This window comes from Eubalaena glacialis, chromosome 11, assembly GCF_028564815.1.
Source record: "Eubalaena glacialis isolate mEubGla1 chromosome 11, mEubGla1.1.hap2.+ XY, whole genome shotgun sequence".
NCBI lineage: Eukaryota > Metazoa > Chordata > Mammalia > Artiodactyla > Balaenidae > Eubalaena > Eubalaena glacialis.
In genome coordinates this window covers 26,176,390-26,201,923 of record NC_083726.1, presented here as the reverse complement: position 1 = coordinate 26,201,923, position 25,534 = coordinate 26,176,390, and the positions used below count along the sequence as shown (strand labels likewise).

At 39.1% G+C, this 25,534-nt stretch overlaps 1 protein-coding gene across 2 annotated transcripts in view; it reads right to left on the bottom strand.

Moving 5' to 3' along the window:
- Positions 1–25,534, bottom strand: part of FGD6 (FYVE, RhoGEF and PH domain containing 6) — a 118,401-nt gene that overhangs the window by 52,798 nt on the left and 40,069 nt on the right. Inside the window, exons 3-5 of one of the 2 annotated variants that reach the window (XM_061204368.1) lie at positions 17,484–17,637; positions 2,548–2,615; positions 2,434–2,464 (exon numbers count right to left, since the gene is read on the bottom strand). In XM_061204368.1, the coding sequence (XP_061060351.1) occupies positions 2,434–2,464; positions 2,548–2,615; positions 17,484–17,637 (253 nt within the window). The remainder of the gene's footprint in view (positions 1–2,433; positions 2,465–2,547; positions 2,616–17,483; positions 17,638–25,534) is intronic. The other variant, XM_061204369.1, reaches the window with a different exon arrangement.

The window sequence follows — 25,534 nt, the reverse complement described above, 5'->3', positions numbered from 1 at the left end:
CTAGTAAAGCTTTTAATTGCTTCTCTACCCACTGGAATCAGAACCTCCTTCATTAAAATGAAATTTTAATACGGGGGGAAAAGGGCATTTGAAAGGGACAGAATCGTGAAAAGTCTACTGCCTGGTAATATTAAAATGAATACTTCCCATTCATTGATGCTCTACAAGGGAAGAAGAAGAAGAAAATGTAACAGCAATTTGAGACCCTACCGTATATTGCACAATACTAGGTTCTTTCACATACTTTATTCCACTGATTCTTCACAACCTGAGAGATGGGTATTTTTATCCCCATTTTACAAATGAGGAAAGCTAGACCTAACAGGTCAAACTATTTTTTTTTTTTTTTTTGCCCACACCACGCAGCTTGTGGGATCTTAGTTTCCCAACCAGGGATCGAATCTGGGCCCTCGGAAGTGAAAGTGCAGAGTCCTAACCAGTGGACCGCCGGGAAATTCCCCAAACTATTTTCTAAAATTCACATACTTGGTAAGAAATACAATCTACTAAGCCAATGCTTCTCCAAGTGTGGTCTACAAATTGTTATTGGTATGCAAGGTTTGATCAAATCGAACAGTGAAGTTAAACATAGCAATTTTTGCCTCTATAAGTTTACCCATTCACTTGCAGATGCTTAAAATTTCCTTGGAGTGGTACTATTTGTATTTAAACATGTCTATCAGAAAATATGTCCAATAGATACAGTTTGCTCATCCTAGAGATATGTTCTAAGTTTTCCAGAAAAACAGCAGTTTAGCATTTTCTTCTCCCTCTGCAATTGCTTGTACAATAGAGAAGGTTGGGGCATAGCAGTAAATGTATATGGAGTTTATTTTGTTAAGTCATTTATATTTATCAAGCTTATTAATTTTTTTTTTTTGAAAGAATAGAGTTGCTAAGATACTTTTCATATGTGGTTTTCTAAGCAAGCACCTCTTATTAGAGAAAGGTTTTTATTTATTTATTTTATTTTTAGCTGTGTTGGGTCTTCGTTTCTGTGAGAGGGCTCTCTCTTGTTGCGGCGAGCGGGGGCCACTCTTCATCGCGGTGCGCGGGCCTCTCACTATCGCGGCCTCTCTTGTTGCGGAGCACAGGCTCCAGATGCGCAGGCTCAGTAATTGTGGCTCACGGGCCTAGTTGCTCCGCGGCATGTGGGATCTTCCCAGACCAGGGCTCGAACCCGTGTCCCCTGCATTGGCAGGCAGACTCTCAACCACTGCGCCACCAGGGAAGCCCTATCATTAATTTTTGAATTGACAATATGCTTGTCAATAACTCTGGGTGACCAAATATTGCCATATATATATATATATATATATATATATATATATGAATTTTAAAAGGGAACTTTCCAATATAGTCAAGAGTTATATGAGGAGCTATTCATGGGAAAATAACTTCTCAGAACAAATTAGCAATGTTAAGAAATTTTTAAGAAAAAATTGCCAAAGCTAGAGACTTTTCACACAGGAATTAGGCCTCCATGTGTCTACTGGACCAAGTACAGAGTACAAGGGGATCATTTGGTGAATGATCCCACCTTTAAGTATAACCCACTTTTCATGTTTATATATCTATTTAAAAAAAACACTGAAAATCATACTCTTTGCAGAGACATAAATGGGTGTATATTTTGTAAACCTACCGTTTTTCAGCAATTCAGTTTAATATGATGTTAATAATTACCATCTAAGTAAACTTCTTGGATGGTAATTCAATTCACTTCCATTTCTTTTTTTATTGTTTCCTCTACTTCAACCTTCTCATTTGTTAAGTCTTAATATCTTGCCCAAATATAATTAAAATAAAGTAACACTAAAAGCATTTTAACTGCCAATGAGTAATGAAACTTGTGAAAACTTGCAGGTACAAAGGAGTGCATGAGAAAAATGAATATGCAGTCAGACACATAATTGTTTCCCAACAGGTTTGTTCAAGTTCACAATTATAAAAACTGAAAATAGAACTTTAAAAAGTTAGTTGTAAAAATGTCTATTTTAAGTGTCTTTCTAGGAGCTTGTTCAGTTAGAACAGTTTTAAACACTGATCATGACATTCTTTACCCATTGCTGTGCAAAATTCTGCTGTAGCAGACATCTTCTGCAAATGCCCAAGAAGAAATATTATCCTTTCAATAACTCTTTATTATGAAGATAGAAAGTTTAAAGACTTTGGAAATACAGATATAAAGGCTCTATGTTTCAGAAATCATCTGGGTATACTACACATACATGAGATTAATACATTTTAGAAAATTTCTCTCTTCACATATGTGTGAATTTAAAAATATAATCATGTATTAGAAAGCACATACATGTATATACATGTTAATTTAAATATATTTAAGTTAATTATGCTGAACATATTGAGGGACAGGGAAAGATGTAAAAGTGGATAGTCTCAGACTTCAAGAAAATATTAGCAGATACTTACAATATGCAAAAGTTTTAACACGTCCACAAACCTGTAAAAAACAGCAATGAGACATGTTTTAAATGAGTCAATGGGGAAACAAATAGTCTTCTGAATTGGAAACTGGATACCTACACTTTCTCTGAGCTCATGATCTCCTTGGCAATATGATGGACTTTACTTTTCATTCCAGTATCTTCACCCTGTGATAAGAGTGCATTAAGAAAACATGAACTCATAAAAGGATAATGAAGATCAGCTTGGAGCTAGTCAGACGTACATTCAAGCTGATACTTATAAGTTTCAATTAGAACACATTTCATACTATATAATGTCTCAGATGGCAAACGTGGAGGTTTAGATGTGGTTATTAAACCATGATACAGGATTTGCTGAGAGCAATCGGTAATCCTCACCATTATCAACAGTGGACTGATAGACTGCCCCAGGAGCCCCAGAGCCCTGGTGGGGCATACTGTCAATGGTTCAAAACTGAAGCCACACTCTGCAGCCACTGAAGCCTACAGATATCACATGATGTGAGTTCTTGGAGTGCACACAAGTAATTTAAGATTAGGAAAGATTCAATAGGCATGTATAAGAGCACTTCACCCTTAGTAAAGCCACTCTAAGTCAGGCAATTTAAGTGCCATCTGAAAAGCGCTCTTCACGGTCTATACCACACACATGCCAACATTATAGCCACAGGCACTCTCAACTTACTTAAAATCCCTTTTAGAAATATGCTCTTACAGTCAAGGCAGTTTTATTCTAAAGAGCTGAAAACAGTTTATTTTAATATGTATTGTATGGTGTGAAAATTAAAAGCTGTAGTAGGGACAAAAAATGTACACTTTTGAAAAAAAGAGAGGTGATTATGAATGAGGTCTCAATATTTATGCGAGATTATTGTTGTAGTTGTTTTCATTTAAATACTGATAGAGCTGGCTTTGACTCCAGGGCAGTAGAGGAAAGGAGAGGAGTTTCTCTCCATTTCTATTCTGGTGAAAGATCTGAACACTACATTTCCAGAGTGAAGGGCAAGAGAGTAAACAAGGAACAAGCAGTCATAAAATTTCAGGTATTACATGTAAGGTGAAAATTATGACTGCTGCCATTAGAGGAAAGTGCACTGATGTTTCTGTTGAAGAAATGTCAGATCTGGTTTTAGAAAGAGGCCTCTACATTCATGCTGGCATTGGCAATACCAGGACCCAGTTATTCTGTGCTGCACAGAGTGCAGTTGGACAAGGCAATGTCAAAATAAGGGTAAAAAGTGACCATGACAGTCCAGTAGTCAGTCACTAATAAAACGACAGGAAAAAAATAATGGTAGTGACTAATTCTTATTTATTTATTTAGGAAGCGAACTCTCAGAGTATGTCAAAGTTTTACCCAATGTTTAAGTCTCTAAAAATAATAATAGTAACAGTGTGAAATAGTCTTCTTTTCTAAACTGAAATCATGGCTAGGATGCTAGCACATCTGCTTACCTGAGCATCGAGGAAAGGACTATCTTATTTCTTTTTTTTTTTTTTTCTTTTTTTTGTATCCATTTGCTTCCTCACACTGTCAGTCTTTCCCCATCCCCACCAGGATAGAACAGTGCTGCGTGTGGTGGCCACGGGGGTGCCCCGCTCAGACAGCCCGTCAAGGGAACCTGCTGCAGGGAGCCAGGCTGACCGAGAGCCTCTAGCTGCTGCACATTCAGAGTCACCACAGCAAGAACATCAGGCCACGAGTCCCGCAGGCTGCCCCCAGCAAGGATGACCAGGAAAGGGTACTAGAGCCAGGCCCCCCTGCCTGATGCAGACCCCTTGGCAGCCTGATCAAGACTTTCTCAGAACTGCCTTGGCCTGAGGCTGCTCTCCCCCCAGTCCCTCCTCCCCTCTCTCCTAGCACAGGCCACACCTGCAGGGAAGTCAAAGGCTTTTCCTACCACTCCTGCTTCCTCCCTCCCTCCCTCCCTCTTTCCCCTCACAGGCAATTGCCCCAGTAAGTCTCCTGCAAGTCCTGCTGCTGGTCTAACCTTCTTGGCATCTATGCCTAGGACACTGTAGGCAGTCAACAAGTACTGTGTGAACACACAAACCTCTACAAAGAGTGAGGCTGTGGAAAGTACATGAACTTTAAGTTGCAAGGATAGAAGTTTGGGTTCCTGCTCTGCCATATGTTATTTGTAACCTTAGGAAAGTTTCTGAGACCTGAGCCACAGCTTCATCATCTGTAAAATGAAGATAATACCACCTCTGGCAAGGGTTGTCAGTAGGATTAAACGAAATAGTTTACTTAAGTTCCCTAACAAAAAGTTCTCATTAACAACTGTGAGCTCATTCTGCTCCTACCATTTTTTTTTTTCCTAAGTATTTGTTTTATTTTATTTATTCATGGCTGTGTTGGGTCTTCGTTTCTATGCGAGGGCTTCCTCTAGTTGTGGCAAGCGGGGGCCACTCTTCATCGCGGTGCGCGGGCCTCCCACCGTCGCCGCCTCTCCCGTTGCGGAGCACAGGCTCCAGACGCGCATGCTCAGCAGTTGTGGCTCACGGGCCTAGTTGCTCCGCAGCATGTGGGATCCTCCCAGACCAGGGCTCCAACCCGTGTCCCCTGCATTGGCAGGCAGACTCCCAACCACTGCGCCACCAGGGAAGCCCTGCTCCTACCATTTAATGTAGCTACTTCTAAGAATCCTTTACCTTTCCCCTTCACCAAACTAAATACAGCCCCAAATAATCCTATACTCCCACTAGTGAATCCCTTGTTCAATTGAGCCTAACTGATGAATAAACTTTATTTTCATTCTTGACTTGCCTATGAGAGGCTTAGTGTTTATTTTACTAGATTTTAGAAAGTGAAATCTCATTAGAGATAAGTATCTTAATACTCTGAAACTTAAGCTATTTCCCTAAAGCTTTAAGTAAAACATGCTTTAAAACAAACACACCAATATGAAATCTGAAACTGCAGTTCAGTACCAACTTCTTATGCCTGAGATTTTTAGAGCCCCTTTAAAAATTTTTTTAGGGGGACTTCCCTGGTGGTCCAGTGGTTAAGAATCCACCTTTCAATACAGGGGACATGGATTCGATCCCTGGTGGGAACTAAGATCCCACATGGCGCAGGGCAACTAAGCCCCAGCACCGCAACTACAGAGCCCATGTGCTCTGGAGCTTGCACACGACAACTAGAGAGGAGCCCACGCACCGCAAGGAAAGATCCCACGTGCCGCAGCTAAGACCTGACACAGCCAAAAATAAATAAATAAATAAAAGTTTTTAGGACTTCCCTGGCAGTCCAGCGGTTAAGACTCCACGCTTCCATTGCAGGGGACACAGGACCCATCCCTGGTCGGGAGCTAATATCCCACATGCTGTGTGGCCTGGCTCAGCCAAAAAAAAAAAAATTTTTTTTTTAAGTTTGTAGCCTTCTGGATTATGGTGTTTTCCAAGAAGATACAGTACACAGTGACTTTGTGTAGATTTCAATTTAGCAGTTTTTAGAAAATGACTTAAGCATGATAATGTATGCACTTGAATATGCATCCTATTTTAAAAAGCCTCCAGGCGGATAAACTAAATTAGTGGTAGTCACTCACAGCGGGGCAGGATTAGGAGGTGTGAGGATGAGGGAATCTTTTGTATGCTTCAGTTTTTACAGGACTGGCTACGTAAGTTGCAGGTCTGATGCAAAGTGAAATGTAGGCATCTTGTTCAAAATTATTAAGAATATCAAGATTGTGACAGTAGAGCATTAAACGAAGTGAGGGCCCTGTGTGACTGTACAGGTTGCTGGCTCATGACGCCGCCCCCAAGCCTTTATGATTTTTATTAACCTTATTTTTTATTGAGGTATAGTTGATTTACAATATTATATTAGCTTCAGGTGTACAACATAGTGATTCAAAATTTTTATAGATTATACTCAATTTAAAGGAATTATAAAATATTGGCTATATCCCCTGTGCTGTGCAATATATCCTTGTAGCTTATTTATTTTGTACATAGTAGTTTGTGCCTCTTAATCCCCTACCCCTATCTTGCCTTACTTCATTATTTGGAAAAAAAATTGTTTTTACCTGCTTCCAGAATTTCAGTGTCAGAACCAATGTATAAAAATAGATGCAGTTTAATGAAAGGATGCTCAACATCACTAATCATTAGAGAAATGCAAATCAAAACTACAATGAGGTATCACCTCACACCAGTCAGAATGACCATCATCAAAAAATCTACAAACAATAAATGCTGGAGAGGGTGTGGAGAAAAGGGAACCCTCTTGCACTGTTGGTAGGAATGTAAATTGATACAGCCACTATGGAGAACAGTATGGAGGTTCCTTAAAAAACTAAAAATAGAACTTCCATACGACCCAGCAATCCCACTACTGGGCATATACCCTGAGAAAACCATAATTCAAAAAGAGTCATATACCACAATATTCACTGCAGCACTATTTACAATAGCCAGGACATGGAAGCAACCTAAGTGTCCATCAACAGATGAATGGATAAAGAAGATGTGGCACATATATACAATGGAATATTACTCAGCCATAAAAAGAAATGAAATTGAGTTGTTTGTAGTGAGGTGGATAGACCTAGAGCCTGTCATACAGAGTGAAGTAAGTCAGAAAGAGAAAAACAAATACCGTATGCTAACACATATATATGGAATCTAAAAAAAAAAAAAAAAAAAAAAGGTTCTGAAGAACCTAGGGGCAGGACAGGAATAAAGATGCAGATGTAAAGAATGGACTTGAGGATATGGGGAGGGGGAAGGGTAAACTGGGACGAAGTGAGAGAGTGGCATTGACATATATATACTACCAAATGTAAAATAGATAGATAGTGGGAAGCAGCCGCATAGCACAGGGAGATCAGCTCGGTGCTCTGTGTCCACCTAGAGGGGTGGAATAGGGAGGGTGGGAGGGAGATGCAAGAGGGAGGAGAAATAGGGATATATGCATATGTATAAGCTGATTCACTTTGTTATACAGCAGAAACTAACACACCATTGTAAAGCAATTATACTCCAATAAAGATGTTAAGAAAAAGTTATTATTAAAAAGAAATAGATGCAGTTTAACAATGAATGAAGCTCTTCTGAAAATTACAGTTTAATGATTTTTTAAAGTATGTCTGTTTATGTTCTGTATACATTAAAACACTTTTATTAACTTAAAGCATTGGTGACATTTAAATGAGTAAATAGGAAGAGGATTCCTCAAGGTTTTACACCATGTTAAAATTTAGGTTTTTTTAATTATAATCATTTCTATTCTCATAAGAAGTCACACAGATATAGATATAAGAAATATAAGAACTTTATTTTTAGATTCTTTTTTTTAGTGTATCGAAAACCACTGAATCGAACATGGTAGTAGAAGTCCTGGAAGTGAAGGAGATGAAACACAAGGAATATATAAAGTGAGAATTGGACCAAGAGCAGAATCCCAAAGAACACCCATTTAAAACAGGGATTTGCCAAGCTTCAAAGTTGATTATTAGCAGAGTTGGGACGAGAACACAGATTTCCCAATATCTAACCCAGAAATTCTATTACACACTGAATCTCTCTTCATTATCTGCTGCTAATCATGGCATGTCCCTACAAACATTCACTGCTAAACATATACCCACGTATATCTCCTCTCCTCTCCCCTCAAGATTTTACAATCCAAACATTCTGCAATATTTGGTTTAAATCTTTTTATGAAACAAATTATTATATATAACATTTAAGTTCCCCTCCTTCTCCAGGAGTAAACACTAACCTCACAGTGTGCATTTGTCGCTTCCATGTTTTCATATTTTACTACAGAAGAATTTACATATAACATCAAGAAATCCTAACCCTCCATCAGAATATAGGTATCGTCATCCAAAAAATATTCAAAGTAAGCTATGAAATCAACTACTTACAAAAATAATCTTATTTTTTTTTTTGGCCGTGCCGCACGTCATGCGGGATCTTAGTTTCTTGACCAGGGATTGAACCCGTGCCCCTGCATTGGAAGCACGCAGTCTTAACCACTAGACTGCCAGGGATGTCCCCAAAAATAATCTTTAAAGAACAATCAGTTATTAATTCAGAGTGAGTAACAGTCTGGTCTAATTAGCCGTGCTACTTGACTTTAGCTCTATTTTTTAAAGGGACAATTAGATAGATGAATTTGACCCCTATCCCCCATTCATTCCTCTTTTCTAAGACAGGTTGTTGAATGATTGCTACTAAAACGTTGGATAAGTTCTGCTCAACTGAACAACTCCATTCACTTACCTTTTAAATGACATGTAGATAACATTCCTCAGGAAGCAGTCCTAAGCACAGCCTGATCTTAAAGACCATGTATCAGTCATGCACTAATAACCATGACTATGTATGCCATACACGTATACACACACAGATAACTGTTATTTTGAAAAATATTTTAGCAAATCAATGCTTTCTAACTATTATAATGATTTCTCTATGTCATCTGTAGCTAGGAAGGAAGTTTAAGATTTGTAAAATACAGTATGTCTTTTAAAAATTAGAAAGCCAGAAGAACTGCGTTAAAAATTAAAAACAGAAACCTAAACCACCGAAAGAACTGAAGCCTTGGTACTGCACGCTCCATTTTCAAATGACGTGAGGTTCCTTAAAGGTCAAGAGGAGGTTTTATTACTAGCTCTAAATAAATCTAGGCACACTACAGGCGCTGAAACATTTAATAAGTAGAACCACTTAAAATGTGTATCAGCTCTATCCAAAATTTTCAAGTAGATGTACTTTATTTTTGGCATGTACCTTTTATTTCCTTTCCTCTTTTTATCACTCTCCCCTTGTTAAGACTCTACTCTGAACCTTTTTTTTTCCCCCCTCTTCAGGACCTTGCTCTGCCGGGGCCTGGGTTAAAGAGAATTGTGCAGAGTGACTCCATAATAATGTTATCCCTAGGCAGATATTATAGCAGGGGACAACAATACTTTAACTTAGGAGAACAACTATGGTGGGCCTGACATTCCTCCTCTGTAAAATTAGAGTGTTGAACTTTCAACCTTAAAATTCTGATATTTAAACATTAAATATCTCAGATCTCAGGTGTTGCATGGCAAGTCAGTGAGACAAAGGGTGACAGTGATTCAGAGGCAGCACTGGGAATGGTGACTATAAAGTATGTGTTTCTTTTCTAGAAGCTGAGATTATAAATTTTGGGGAAAAAATGGTAGGTACTGGCATAAAGACAGATGTGTAGATCAATAGGAAAAAAATTGAGAGAAGTAAACCCTTAAATTTATGGTCAATGGATTTTTTTTAACTTCTTTTTTTAATGTATTTATTTATTTATTTGGTTGCCCTGGGTCTTAGTTGTGGCTTGCAGGCTCCTTAGTTGTGGCATGTGAACTCTTAGTTGTGGCATGCATGTGGGATCTAGTTTCCCAACCAGGGATCGAACCTGGGCTCCCTGCATTGGAAGCACGGAGTCTTAACCACTGCGCCACCAGGGAAGTCCCTGGTCAATGGATTTTTGACAAAGTTGTCAAGGCAATTCAATGGAAAGATAGTTGGGGTTTTTTTCTTTATTTTCAACAAATGGTTGAAAATTGCTGGAACAACTGGATATCCACAAGCAAAAAGATGAATTTATACTCTACCTGACACCATATACAAAAATTAACTGAAAATTTATCATAGAGTTAAATGTAAGAGCTAAAGTTATAAAGCTTCTAGAAGAAAATCTTGGGCTTCCCTGGTGGTGCAGTGGTTGAGAATCCGCCTGTCAATGCAGGGGACACGGGTTCGAGCCCTGGTCTGGGAAGATCCCACATGCCGCGTAGCAACTGGGCCTGTGAGCCACAACTACTGAGCCTGCGCGTCTGGAGCCAGTGCTCTGCAACAAGAGAGGCCGCGATAGTGAGAGGCCCGCGCACCGCGATGAAGAGTGGCCCCCGCTCGCCGCAACTAGAGGAAGCCCACGCACAGAGGCGAAGACCCAACACAGCCAAAAATAAATAAATAAATAAATAAATTTATAAAAAAAAAAAAAAAAGAAAATCTTTGTGACTTTGGTTTAGGCTAACAGTTTTTACATACAACACCAAAAGCATGATCCATAAAAAAAAATATATTGATAGACTGAACGTCATATGTTAAAATTTTTTATGCTTCAAAAGACACCATAAAGAAAATAAAAAGAGGACTTCCCTGGTGGTGCAGTGGTTAAGAATCCGCCTGCCAATGCAGGGGATACGGATTCGAGCCCTGGTCCAGGAAGATCCCACATGCTGCGGAGCAACTAAGCCTGTGCGCCACAACTACTGAGCCCACGCACCGCAACTACTAAAGCCCGTGCACCTAGACCCCGAGCTCTGCAACAAGAGAAGCCACCGCAGTGAAAAGCCCGCACACTGCAATGAAGAGTAGCCCCCACTTGCCGCAACTAGAGAAAGCCCACGCAGCAACAAAGACCTGACACAGCCAAAAATAAAATAAATAAAATAAATTTAAAAAAAAAAAGAAAAGAAAAAGATAAGCCATAGGTGAGAAAAAATACTTGCAAATCATGAATTTTGTATCCAGAATACATAAAAAATTCTTATAATTCAATAAAACTCTGTTAAAAATGGGTAAAAGCAGTGAATAGACATTTCACTAAAAAAGATATAAGAAGAGCCAATAACTATATGAAAGATGTTTAACATAATTAGTCATCAGGGAAATGCATTAAAACCACAATGAGATATCACTTCATACCCACAGAATGGTATAATCAGAATTCAGAAAATAACGAGTATTGGTGAGGATATGGAGAAACTGGAACCTCATGGTAGCCCTTACTCACATATTGTGATTTAGGGTTTTAGCTGTCTCCTAATATCACTGAAGGCAGAGTTTATATTTCTTATCCTCCTTGTTATTCTGAGATCATTCCCAAAAGGAAGAATGTACCATTTTTACTCCATCATTTAAAAATCTGACATTAGTAATTCAATATCCATAATTTGATAGCAAGGTTAGTAGTAGAAAACAGCTCCACCGTCAGCTAATTCATTGCTCTACAGCTGTCTGAAAACATTACTGATCTCTAGAACCACCAGGCACCTCTTAAATTTCAGATTCCTAGGTAACTGTCTTGGAAATTCTGATTTCATAGTTCTGAAACGGGGCATGAAAGTAGATGTTAGAAGAGGAGATTAAAGATAAATAAGAAATAGCTCCAGCCTTCAAGAAGTGAACAAGGGATCAAACCATATATACAAATAACTATACATAAGGACAACTATGAAATGTGTTGATATCTTGAAGGAGGGAAGGATCATAATCACGGAGTGGTGTAATTATAATCAGGAAACGATTCATAAAGAATAAAGCATTTTAGGGGCAGAACAGGAATAAAGACACAGATGTAGAGAATGGACTTGAGGACACGGGGAGGGGGAAGGGTATGCTGGGACTAAGTGAGAGACTGGCATGGACTTACATACACTACCAAATGTAAAACAGATAGCTAGTGGGAAGCAGCCACATAGCACAGGGAGATCAGCTCGGTGCTTTGTGTCCACCTAGAGGGGTGGGATAGGGAGAGTGGGAGGGAGAAGCAAGAGGCAGGAGATATGGGGATATATGTATATGTATAGCTGATTCCCTTTGTTATAAAGCAGAAACTAACACACCATTGTAAAGCAATTATACTCCAATAAAGATGTTAAAAAAAAAAAAAAAAGAATAAAGCATTTGATGGCCTTCAGTCACTCGTTGCTAGGTACTGTATATACCTACTGACCAAAGCCAGAAACCTGGACTCTACTTTCTTCTCCACACTCTATGATCACAATTAAGTTATCAAGCCCTGTTGATTTGTGCTTCTGAATATTTTATTAATCCTTTCCTCTCCTTCCATATTGCCTCCTTATTTCTTGCCTACATTACTGCAGTAACCTAAGTAGCTTCCTTGCTCTAGATTTACCCCACTGTAACCCATTCTCTCCACGGCCACCAGAGTACTAGTTTCTAAAATGCAAATATAATCACATTAGCTCTCAGGTTGAGCTACATTAGCAGCTCCCTATCACCTATGGGCAACAAAGACTGAACTTTCTTTGCTATGTTTAGAAGACACTCCACAATGTGTCTAGTTATCTCCACTAGTTTCATTCCTACTCCTCCACACTGTGTATCCAGCCAAATTGCAACCACCACGTTGCAACTCCAAGTGTGCTCTGCCTTTACATGTCTGTCCTTCTGCTTCAACATCTCTCCTCACCACCTCCCCCTCTCCCAAAGATTTCTGCTTGTCATATTTCAACTCATCCTTTAAGGTGACAGGCACTCAAAGGATTCCTCCTTTATGAAGCCTGCCTTGATATTCTCTCCCTACCATCCCCAAATGACAAGATTATTCTCTTTTTTTAAAAAATTTTTTTTGGCCGCACCGCTCAGCATGCGGGATCTTAGTTCCCCAACCAGGGATTGAACCCACGCCCCTTGCAGTGGAACTGCAGAGTCTTTAACTGCTGGACTACCAGGGAAGTCCCAAGATTATTCTCTTATTAGTGGAGAATTTTTAGGGCTTAACCCAGTGGATTGTGTTTATTTGCTGACACGTCTGAATTCTCTCTAGTCTGTAATCTTATTCACCCTTGCCCCCTTCTGTGCAGACCGCAGAGCCTGGTTCACCATGCACTTAAGATGCCTGAATAAGCAAGTGTACAAGGGTGGCTGCCACCTTCTCAGAATCTAAGACCAGAGCACATTGCTTTTGAATATGTGTTGAGTAACATGAATATGTAAACTGAAACAAACAAAAAGCTCATTATAGCTACTTCATCATGTAAAAGAGTAGGGTGTTGGACTAGACGATTAAGGCCTTTTGCAATTCTAAAATTCTAGGAGTCTGTGTATTCTATTGTCTACTTTACCTTTTAAAGTAGGAAGACTACAGAGCTAGAGAGGGACAGTCACTATCAGAAAATGATTCAGTGGATTACAACCATTTTCAAAATAGACAGAAAGTCAAAGATAACCAAAAACCAAAACAAAATAAAAAGCTCTATATTAACTTCAACTTGTAAGAACAAGGATTCCGACCCAAGTCAAACAATGATGTAAAACTGCGAGAGAGAGGCCTTATTTGGTATCTTAACTTTTCAGTTAATGAAAGTCCTCACTTAAATTACAACGCATTTCAAAGGAGACTGCCTGTTAAATAAATGCATCTACCCAAAGTATACAGTCATGGAAGTTGAAACATGGGCCACAAATGAAATTACTTTGTCAAGGCCATAAAATAATTCAAACAAATTCCAAAACAGAACCTTTGATCTGAAATCCAGTTTTATGTTCCGATCTCCTGATAACAGCCCAGACCCAGCTTTGTAAATTCTTAACTCTGTTCTCTTCTTTTCATATTTGTTCACTACAAGTAAAATTCAGTGAAATTTATCCATTACTTTTAAACAGAATTCATAAAAGGCCTCTGCTATATTACTCAAGAGTTCTACTAAAAAGCAAAAAACTGAACCAGATCTGCCTGAGAAACATCTCCTTATCATCAAATTATCCCCAAAATGAGGTGACACATGATTAACTTCTAAAAAACAATATTCTCTTAGGTTTTCGCCTCTCTTCGTGAGGGTATATATCAGACGAGCTATTTCACAAAGAAAATTTGGGGGTAAAAAAGGCAGGGAAGTCAATATTTAGGAGGGGTGAACAGTGGTGAATATTCTAACCACAATGAAGTAGAATGAATAGATCTCATTTTTAAACAATCATTTATTAAGCACTGAAAGTAAAGACCAAAAAATATAAAATTAAAAACTTGGAGGAAAAAAAAAAAATTAGCATGGCTATTCACCCCCACCCCAAATATGTTCCATCAACATCAGTCAGATTCTGGGGACTTCCCTGGTGGTCCAGTGGCTAAGACTCCGTGCTCCCAATGCAGGGGGCCCGGGTTCGATTCCTGGTCAGGGAACTAGATCCTGCATGCCGCAACTAGAAGCCCGCATGCCACAACTAAAGATCCCTCAGGCTGCAACTAAAGATCCCGCAGGGTGCAACTAAAAGATCCCACGCACCACAACTAAAGTTCCCGCATGCCTCAACTAAAGATCCTGCGTGCTGCAACTAAGACCCAGCGCAGCCAAATAAATAAATAAATATTTAAAAACAAACAAAAAAAATCATTCAGATTCTGGGGCTTATACCAAGTTATTAGCAGAGACAGATTTTGGTTAAAAACCTCAGTTCAGGAGGTTCCAAGGCAAGTTACTTAACCTGTTTTTAAAACTCCTTTTCTTCATGTGAAAAGGAGAAAAACAGTACATATGTTAGATCTATACCCTAGGATGATTTTGAAGATTAAATGTAATAACCTGCACATAGATAAGCACAGGCACACAGGTGTGGTGCAGCGGTAATTTTCTTCCTTTAATGGTGGTACTTTTATCTTTCCAGGAATAACTTTTTGAACATCAGCTTGCTTTTCCTTCACAAAGTTAAGACAAGGGCACAGCAGCACATGTTCTTTCTTTTCTCCTCCTACTAAGACTGAGTCTGGCACTTTCATGAGGGAATGTTACTGGCATCTAGACACGTATCAGTGATATGCCCATTATATGTCCATGGAATACGGTACCTGTTATGGTTTGAATTATGTCCCTCCAAAATAAATGTTCAAGTCCTAACCCCCAGGACCTCAGAATGTGACCTTATTTGGAAACAGGGTTGTTTCACATGTAATCAGTAAGTTCAAATGAGGTCATATTGGATTATGGTGGGTACCTAATCTAATCTGATTATTGTCCTTATAAGAAGAGGAGACACAGCCACACACACATGAAGGGAGCACACCATGTGACGATGGAGGCAGAGTTTGAAGTGCTGTAGCTATAAGCCAAGGAACTCCAAGGATTGCTGGCAAACCACAAGGAAGAAGAAAGAAAAGATTCTCCCTTACAGGTTTCAGAGAGAGCATAGCCTTGCCAACATGTTGATTTTGGAATTCTGACCTCCAGAACTGTTAAACAATAAATTTCTGTTTTCAAGTCACTCGGTTTGTGGTACTTTGTGACGACTTCCCTAGGAAACTAATACAACCTACCACAAACACAATTATAGAAGTATATTATACATTTTTAAAAAAAATTTATTTATTTTATTTATTTATTTTTGCCTGCATTGGGCCTTCGTTGCTGTGCAAGGGCTTTCTCTAGTTGCGGCTAGCGGGGGCTACTCTTGGTTGTGGTGTGCAGGCTTCTCGTTGTGGTGGCTTCTCTTGTTGCGGAGCACGGGCTCTAGGGTGCACGGGCTTCAGTAGTTGTGGCACGCAGGCTCAGTAGTTGTGGCTCGTGGGCTCTAGAGCGCACGGGCTTAGTTGCTCCGTGGCATGTGGGATCTTCCCGGACCAGGGCTCGAACCCATGCCCCCTGCATTGGCAGGCAGATTCTTAACCACTGCGCCACCAGGGAAGCCCTATACATGTTTAATGTGCATAAACTTTCTTGACTTACGAAGTGTTTTGGCAACTATTATCCTGTTTGAGCCTCAGAACATTATTGTCCCATTGTATAAATTGAGAAATTGAAAATCAAAGAAGTTATAAAAGAAGGTCTCTTCCTATGCTTCTACACCAAAGACTTCTTCTTTTAGAAACTGCTATCACCTTCTTTCCTTGAGTTATTAGTTGGCTAAAGCCACATTTGTGGCCCATCCTGGGCTGATGTACATAGGACTACATGATATGCATGACTCTGTACTAATCTTCCACTTAGCACTATCATTTCCCCTTTATCAGGATTTTTAATTTTCTTTAACAACTTTATTGAGATATAATTTGCATTCCATACAATATATTTTTGCACTTTTAAAATGTATAATTCAATGGTTTTTAATATATTCAGGGTTGTGCAACCATCACCGCAATCTAACTTTAGAACATTTTCATCACCCCCCAAAAGAAACTAGTGGTTACTCCCAACTCCACGATCCAATACTTTACAGCATAGAGATGAAGTCTTGCAAGTAATAAATAACAAAAAGTCATTGAGTTCTTACCATGTGCTAGACAGTATTCCAAGACTGTACACGTATCAACTAATTTAGTTGTCACAATTCTATGAGATAAGTACTATGTTTTTCCCCCTTTCCCAAAATAAGCACTATCTTTTTCTTCATAACATGGGGCTCTTTAGCCTAAAGAGGTTAAATAATTTGCCCAAGGTTACTCAGACCATAGGTGGTGGCACTAGAATTTAAAACTAGACAATTACACAACATGTGCCATTCATTTAAGGTTGAAAATGAGTTTAAACAAAGCAAAAATATATTAAGCAGGAAGCATAATGGTTTGATAATTATGACATAGGAGTTAAGTGACATGGATTTTCTCTATGGCTTGATATGCTTGCTATATGAATCCTTTCAAATTCCATCCTCCTGTAACATTTTTAACACATTCTGGGGATATTGCTGATATACTAATTTTTTCCATTGTAATTATTTATTTATTCAAAGAATTATAATTTAAAATGAAATAGATACTCATATCAAACTAGACAAACAATATAATGAACCCCCATGTATCTGTGACACATCTTAACTAATTACCAGTACATGGACAATCCTGCTTCATGTATACAGAAAACACACACATACTGGATTATTTCAAAGCAAATCCTGATGTACTACTGACAGCAATCTTTATTCTATCCCTAAAAAGATTTGATTGAGTCTGAAATGCATCTAATGCCTTTCTTTCCAGTATAATCACTGGCAGTTCAAGGAGCAATCCTAAAAGGGGTTTTTGTTTTCAAAAGAAAACCAATGGACATTACCAAAAATAATTTCTCAAAAATTACTAAATAATCTCTAAGCGATACATTCTTGGAAATATGAAAACATCTCAGGCACCACATTATAGCAGGAATTAAATTTAAACTAGAAAGAGGTTTTATAAGTTTTAAAAAACTAAAACTAAACTAAAAAACTAAGCAGGGATTTTATGCCTATCAGGTTAATAAATATTACTTCTGAGTGTCCTGAGAGGCCAACAAAAACAAAAGTAGAAATATTTAAATACCAACAACATACTTGTTTATCTTCCAGCAGGTCAGGCTCCCCTTTACTAGAAGCAGAGCTGACATTGTCTTCATCAGAACTGTTGATGACTTCCTCTTCATCTGAAGGAAGGTCACTAAGATGAAGGTCCAAATCATTGTGTCCCTCCTGGGATGCTCCAGAACTGCTGCAATAGAAAGCATCTCATTAGTCACCTTTGAGAACAAGGAATGCTACCAAAAACAAATCGTGTGATGTAAGCAAGGCACATGTAAGGGATTTGGAGGGATGAAAAGAGATCAACGAAACTCTCCCTTCCCTTTCCCTATCTCAGTTGTCAAAAACCCAAGTTACTTTTGGGTTTAAAATGGATCATCTTGAAAAACATGTATTTTTACAAAAAACTAGTGAATGTAACATGAAAGAAGCAGACTCACAGATACAGAGAACAAACTAGTGGTTACTAGTGGCGGGGGCAGGTACAATATATTGGGTGTAAGATAGACTCAAATGTATTATACAACATGGGGAGTATAGCCAAATGTTTTGTAGTAACTGTAGATGGAAAGTGACCTTTAAAAATTATATAAATTTTAAAAATTAAAAAAACCCAACATGTATTTCTGTGATAGGAAGGTGGGTAAGGAGCAAGTTTCCCAGCTGCCCCCATCCTATCCCTTAACTCTAGACAATCAGGTCTCTACTAGCACAAACCAAAAAGCCTCACAGGAGGTGAGCTGGGTTACCAACCATGTTCATGTTCCAACATTAGAAGAGGTGCTGCTTCTTTGGGCCTCAGTGGTTTGCTTTTGTTTTTTTTTAAAAGCAAGTAACAAATCTACAAGGACTGGGAGGTAATGATGATGATCATAATGTACTATTGTGGACATGTGCCCACCTCTCTGGATATCACCAACTGCCTTTCATGTAACCACATCACAAGACATGGGAAGGAATGAGGATGGGCACAAATTCTCCAGCTTACTCCAGACCTGCTAAATCAGAAACCCCAGAGGTGCAGGGCCCCTAAGGGATACAGGCTAAAGTTTGAAAACCCCTGTACCAGGCCATTTACCAACTGCTTCTCGCCAGCCTGTCATCAACAACATTTCTCAGATCTAACATTTTTTAGATCTCTTGAATCTAAAAACCACTGCTGCAGTCCAATCTGTGGGGGGAAATTCCATAGGAAAGTTCCCAAGAAAGGCAACAGAAATAATTCTTTCTAGCTTTAGTTGTAAAGAGTCAGGAACAAATTGCCTGTAGCAACTGCTTTCCTATCTGCAGTCAACAAGAATACCTGCAGAGGACTTCCCTGGTGGCGCTGTGGTTAATAATCCGCCTGCCAATGCAGGGGACACAGGTTTGAGCCCTGGGCTGGGAAGATCCCACATGCTGCGGAGCAACGAAGCCCATGTACCACAACTACTGAGCCTGCGCTCTAGAGCCCATGAGCCACAACTACTGAGCCCACGTGCCACAACTACTGAAGCCCACGTGCCTAGAGCCTGTGCTCCACAACAAGAGAAGCCACTGCAATGAGAAGCCCGTGCACCGCAACGAAGAGTAGCCCCCGCTCGCCGCAACTAGAGAAAGCCCGTTCGCAGCAAAAAAGACCCAATGCAGCCAAAAAGAAAGAAAGAAAGAATACCTGCAGAATAGAAGAGTCAGGAAAAGATCCATAGAAAATCGTCAGGGGAAATACTCAGGCAGAATAAAGAGACAGTTGCATTTCACTCTGGCAGGTTCCTTTCCCAGGTCATGGGCAGGTCACTCAACTGCCAAGCTTCCTACAAGTTATGAGAATTTCTACTGGGAATCTTAAAAGCTGAAGATAAATTTTCTTCCAGTTCCTGATTACACATTGTAGGATACAGACTTGCCTCAGAAGCCATTCCTGGAGCCCGACAGTTACACAAACCAGTTGGATGGAGGCAGAATGCCAAAAGGAACACTTCCTTCTGCTAAAGATGGGGTTTCCTATTACTCAGTGGCTGGGGGTCTCAGGGAATCATATCACAGCCTCAGTTAGGTGGGTGCATATCTTATCATAGCTCCCCATGACAAGAAGACTCACCCCTGGGGTGGGGTGGGGGGTGGAGAACAGAAGCTTTCTAGTCAAATCACTGGCAAGATTCACTTGTCTCTGGGTGCAGGGATAGGAGCCCAACCCAGCTGGGAAATTAGTTGATTTAGATGACTGACAGTAAATGAGTTAGGATGTACAGACTGCAGGATTCATCCATATAAATAGAAGAAAATATACCTTCAACCTGTTTTTATCTTAATTCTTTATCTCTTCAACTCTAAAGAGATACTCTGAAACTCTGCTACTCAAAACATATTCAATCTATTAGCAGCTTCAGCATCACCAGGAAGCTTTTTAGAAAAATAAAACCTCAGTCCCTGCCCCACCCCACTGAATCAGAATCTGGTTGTAACAAAACCCCAGTAATTTGATTTTTTGGATCAGCCCATCTGTGAGCTCTTTTGGACTCAACAGTGTAAAAATTTCGAATAATCAGTAATAGGGCTGTGGCACCTGTGAGGAAATGTAGGTTTATTTTGTCTAAAGAGCGCTCAGAGGTGTTTCCTAGATCAACATTCAGAGAGCTATTATTAAGAAGATAGTAACCAGTTAGTTGCCACATCCATTTAGGGATATAAATGTTTACAAAAGTTAACAGTTAAGAACAAGGGGACAAATAAATAAATAAATAAGCTTTAAATATTAAAAACATGGATCAAAACATACCACCATAAAACTTTGGGAGATTTTAGTTCTGAAAATTGCTTACCTACAGAAAACCTTCCCTGACTGCCCCCTCCCTATCACAAATTAGTTTACCTGGTTTTTCTCGATCCTACGTGATCTTACTCGGTGGTATATTTGTTTCTCTCATGAAAATGTAAACTCCCAAGGACAAGGAAATTCTCTTTTTCAGTTGAATCCCCAGCATACTACTTGATATGTAATAGGCACTCAACAAATTTTTACTGAATGAACAAAATGATATTAGAAACCAATGTGTATTAAATTTCAGAACTTCCAATAGTATATATGGTAGTGGTGATCACAAAGAAAGGTTTGGGGGGAATATTGGAAAAACTGTATGGTTTAAAGGAGAAGGGACATCTGGACATAATAATCAATGGTGTAGAAGTGGGAATGTTGGTATTCACAAAACAAACAAAAAAAAACCATTTTGGCTACAAGCGGAATCTCCTGTAATTAACGGAAAACAAGCTTGGAGAAGACGACAGGTGCCAGGCTGTCAAGGAGCATGAACAATAGCTAAGAAGTTTATACTCATTTTGTAGGCCTTCAACGAGGAGACTCAAATCTTCCAGTAGACCTCAAAGATTTCCTTACTATACCTCCAAGCTTGTCACTACCATACTTCTTTCTTGTTAGTGCCAACAGAGAAGAGAAGGGCACCTCTTCGGTCAGTCAAGCTTTGTAAGCACAGCACCTTCCCCCCACACCGCCAACCAGAGGAAAGGATATCCTTGTTTATTAGCATCAGTGAGATCACCTTGATGATCTCACAGCTTAAGTCGAAGCTAAAGGAGCTCCCCACATACCTGAATGGTAAACAGTAGAAACCAATTATGATTTCTGAAGCTTAGGAGGGAGGAAAGTGAGTACAGCAAAATGGGGTTTTAGGAGTATTAATCTTGTAACCCAAAACCAATGAACTAAGGGTGAAATGGAGGTAGGCACAGTGACAGAAGTGGAGGAAGATCTAGGAGTTAATTTCAATAGTGCAGGCAGCCTGAGCCAGAGTGGCTACATCAGGAATTGAGAGGAAGGGCTGTATGTAAGAAGAAGAAAAATCACCAGAGCTAGGGTAAAGAGGAGGGGGAGAAACTCGAGTCTTCCTTCGAAGTTTCGTGAACAGTCACCAGCAAAATGAGGGTGACATCAATCGAAACAGAAATGTCAACAAAGGATCTGATTTTAAAGAAAAGATAATGGGGTCAGCAGCAAAATCAGGAAAGACGGTACCTAGTATCCACATACATGTTCACCTCTAAATGATTAAACAGAAAAAACCTGTTGATTAATCTATTTTCCCATATAACCGTGAACCACTTTCAAAGCCATATAATAATTTTAGATTCCTGATAATGAAACATGGATTCCTTACCTATGCCGCTCCTCCATTCCTTACACTTCCTTCCCACTGTCAGAAGATAAATCCTAATACAGTCTACTTTTAGGGTTAAAGGAACAGGACATAGTGTTTCCTCCACACTTTCCTGCCCAGTTGTTACATAATTTGATAACTGAAGTAGAGAACAGTAAGCTGCAACAACAACCAGAAAGAGTCAAAACCGGGCTCTCCTTCCCCAGCCCATCCTTTCCAAGTCAGATTTGCTTCTAACAGGGAAGAAGTCTGGTTTCTAGAAAATAATTTTTTTTTTTCCAAGTACACGGGGATAAAAACAGAGACAAGTAAAGCCAGAAGTAAATTTCTACTCATTAGGCAACTGTTCCTTCAAATCCACATGCCAAGGATCCTTGCATTTGGAGTGATGATTATTTACTGCCATCACTTTTTTAAAAAATTACTTATGTTATTATCTTTTGAAAAAGATTTAATTTTAGAGAGGGAGGACAGCAGAAGCAAGATAAACTACAATCCTGCAGCCTGTGGAACAAAAACCACATTCACAGAAAGATAGACAAGATGAAAAGGTAGACGACTTTGTACCAGATGAAGGAACAAGATAAAACCCCAGAAAAACAACTAAATAAAGTGGAGATAGGCAACCTTCCAGAAAAAGAATTCAGAATAATGATAGTGAAGATGATACAGGACCTCGGAATAAGAATGGAGGCAAAGAGGGCTTCCCTGGTGGCGCAGTGGTTGAGAGTCTGCCTGCCAATGCAGGGGACACGGGTTCGAGCCCTGATCTGGGAAGATCCCACATGCCACGGAGCAACTGGGCCCGTGAGCCACAATTACTGAGCCTGCGCGTCTGGAGCCTGTGCTCTGCAACAAGAGAGGCCGCGATAGTGAGAGGCCCGCGCACTGCGATGAAGAGTGGCCCCTGCTTGCCACAACTAGAGAAAGCCCTCGCACAGAAACGAAGACCCAACACAGCCATAAATTAATTAATTAATTAATTTAAAAAAAAAAAAGAGGTCTAACCTCATTTAAAAAAAAAAAAAAAGAATGGAGGCAAAGATCGAGAAGACGCAAGGAATGTTTAACAAAGACCTAGAAGAATTAAAGAACAAACAAACAGAGATGAACAATACAATAACTGAAATGAAAACTACACTAGAAGGAATCAATAGCAGAGTAACTGAGGCAGAAGAACGGATAAGTGACCTGGAAGACAGAATGGTGGAATTCACTGCTGCTGAACAGACTAAAGAAAAAAGAATGAAAAGAAATGAAGACAGCCTAAGAGACCTCTGGGACAACATTAAACACAACAACATTCGCATTATAGGGGTCTCAGAAGGAGAACAGAGAGAGAAAGGACCAGATAAAATATTTGAAGAGATTATAGTCGAAAACTTCCCTAAGATGGGAAAGGAAACAGCCACCCAAGTCCAGGAAGCGCAGAGAGTCCCATACAGGATAAACCCAAGGAGAAACACGCCGAGACACACAGTAAGCAAATTGGCAAAAATTAAAGACAAAGAAAAATTATTGAAAGCAGCAAGGGAAAAATGACAAATAACATACAAGGGAACTGCCATAAGGTTAACAGCTGATTTCTCAGCAGAAACTCTACAAGCCAGAAGGGAGTGGCATGATATACTTAAAGTGATGAAAGGGAAGAACCTACAACCAAGATTACTCTACCCAGCAAGGATCTCATTTAGATTTGATGGAGAAATCAAAAGCTTCACAGACAAGCAAAAGCTAAGAGAATTCAGCACCACCAAACCAGCTCTACAACAAGTGCTAAAGGAACTTCTCTAAGTGGGAAACACAACAGAAGAAAAGGACCTACAAAAACAAACCCAAAACAATTAAGAAAATGGTCATAGGAACATACATATCGATAATTACCTTAAACGTGAACGGATTACAGGCTCCAACCAAAAGACACAGGCTTGCTGAATGGATACAAAAACGAGACCCATATATATGCTGTCTACAAGAGACCCACTTCAGACCTAGGGACACATACAGACTGAAAGTGAGGGGATGGAAAAAGATATTCCATGCAAATGGAAATCAAAAGAAAGCTGAAGTAGCTATACTCATACCAGATAAAGTAGACTTTAAATAAAGAATGTTACAAAAGACAAGGAAGGACACTACATAATGATCAAGGGATCAATCCAAGAAGAAGATATAACAATTATAAATATATATGCACCCAACATAGGAGTACCTCAATACATAAGGCAACTGCTAACAGCTATAAAAGAGTAACACAATAATAGTGGGGGACTTTAACACCTCACTTACACCAATGGACAGATCATCCAAAATGAAAATAAATAAGGAAACAGAAGCTTTGAATGACACAATAGACCAGATAGATTTAGTTGATATTTATAGGATATTCCATCCAAAAACAGCAGATTACACTTTCTTCTCTATTGCGCACGGAACATTCTCCAGGATAGATCACATCTTGGGTCACAAATCAAGCCTCAGTAAATTTAAGAAAATTGAAATCATATCAAGCATCTTTTCTGACCACAACGCTATGAGATTAGAAATGAATTACAGGGAAAAAAAGGTGAAAAGCACAAACACATGGAGGCTAAACAATATGTTACTAAATGACCAAGAGATCACTGAAGAAATCAAAGAGGAAATCAAAAAATACCTAGAGACAAATGACAATGAAAACACGACGATCCAAAACCTATGGGATGCAGCAAAAGCAGTTCTAAGAGGGAAGTTTATAGCTATACAAGCCTACCTAAAGAAACAAGAAAAATCTCAAGTAAACAATCTAACCTTACACCTAAAGGAACTAGAGAAAGAAGAACAAACAAAACCCAAAGTTAGCAGAAGGAAAGAAATCATAAAGATCAGAGCAGAAATAAAGGAAATAGAAACAAAGAAAACAATAGCAAAGATCAATAAAACTAAAAGCTGGTTCTTTGAGAAGATAAACAAAATTGATAAGCCATTAGCCAGACTCATCAAGAAAAAGAGGGAGAGGACTCAAATCAATAAAATCAGAAATGAAAAAGGAGAAGTTACAACAGACACCGCGGAAATACAAAGCATCCTAAGAGACTACTACAAGCAACTCTATGCCAATAAAATGGACAACCTGGAAGAAATGGACAAATTCTTAGAAAGGTATAACCTTCCAAGACTGAACCAGGAAGAAACAGAAAATATGAACAGACCAATCACAAGCAATGAAATTGAAACTGTGATTAAAAATCTTCCAACAAACAAAAGTCCAGAACCAGATGGCTTCACAGCTGAATTCTATCAAACATTTAGAGAAGAGCTAACACCCATCCTTCTCAAACTCTTCCAAAAAATTGCAGAGGAAGGAACACTCCCAAACTCATTCTATGAGGCCACCATCACCCTGATACCAAAACCAGACAAAGATACTACAAAAAAAGAAAATTACAGACCAATATCACTCATGAATATAGATGCAAAAATCCTCAACAAAATACTAGCAAACAGAAACATTAAAAGGATCATACACCACGATCAAGTGGCATTTATCCCAGGGATGCAAGGATTCTTCAATATATGCAAATCAATCAATGTGATACACCATATTAACAAATTGAAGAATAAAAACCATATGATCATCTCAATAGATGCAGAGAAAGCTTTTGACAAAATTCAACACCCATTTATGATAAAAACTCTCCAGAAAGTGGGCATAGAGGGAACCTACCTCAACATAATAAAGGCCATATACGACAAACCCACAGCAAACATCATTCTCAATGGTGAAAAACTGAAAGCATTTCCTCTAAGATCAGGAAGGAGACAAGGATGTCCACTCTCACCACTATTATTCAACATAGTTTTGGAAGTCCTAGCCACAGCAATCAGAGAAGAAAAAGAAATAAATGGAATGCAAATTGGAAAAGAAGAAGTAAAACTGTCACTGTTTGCAGA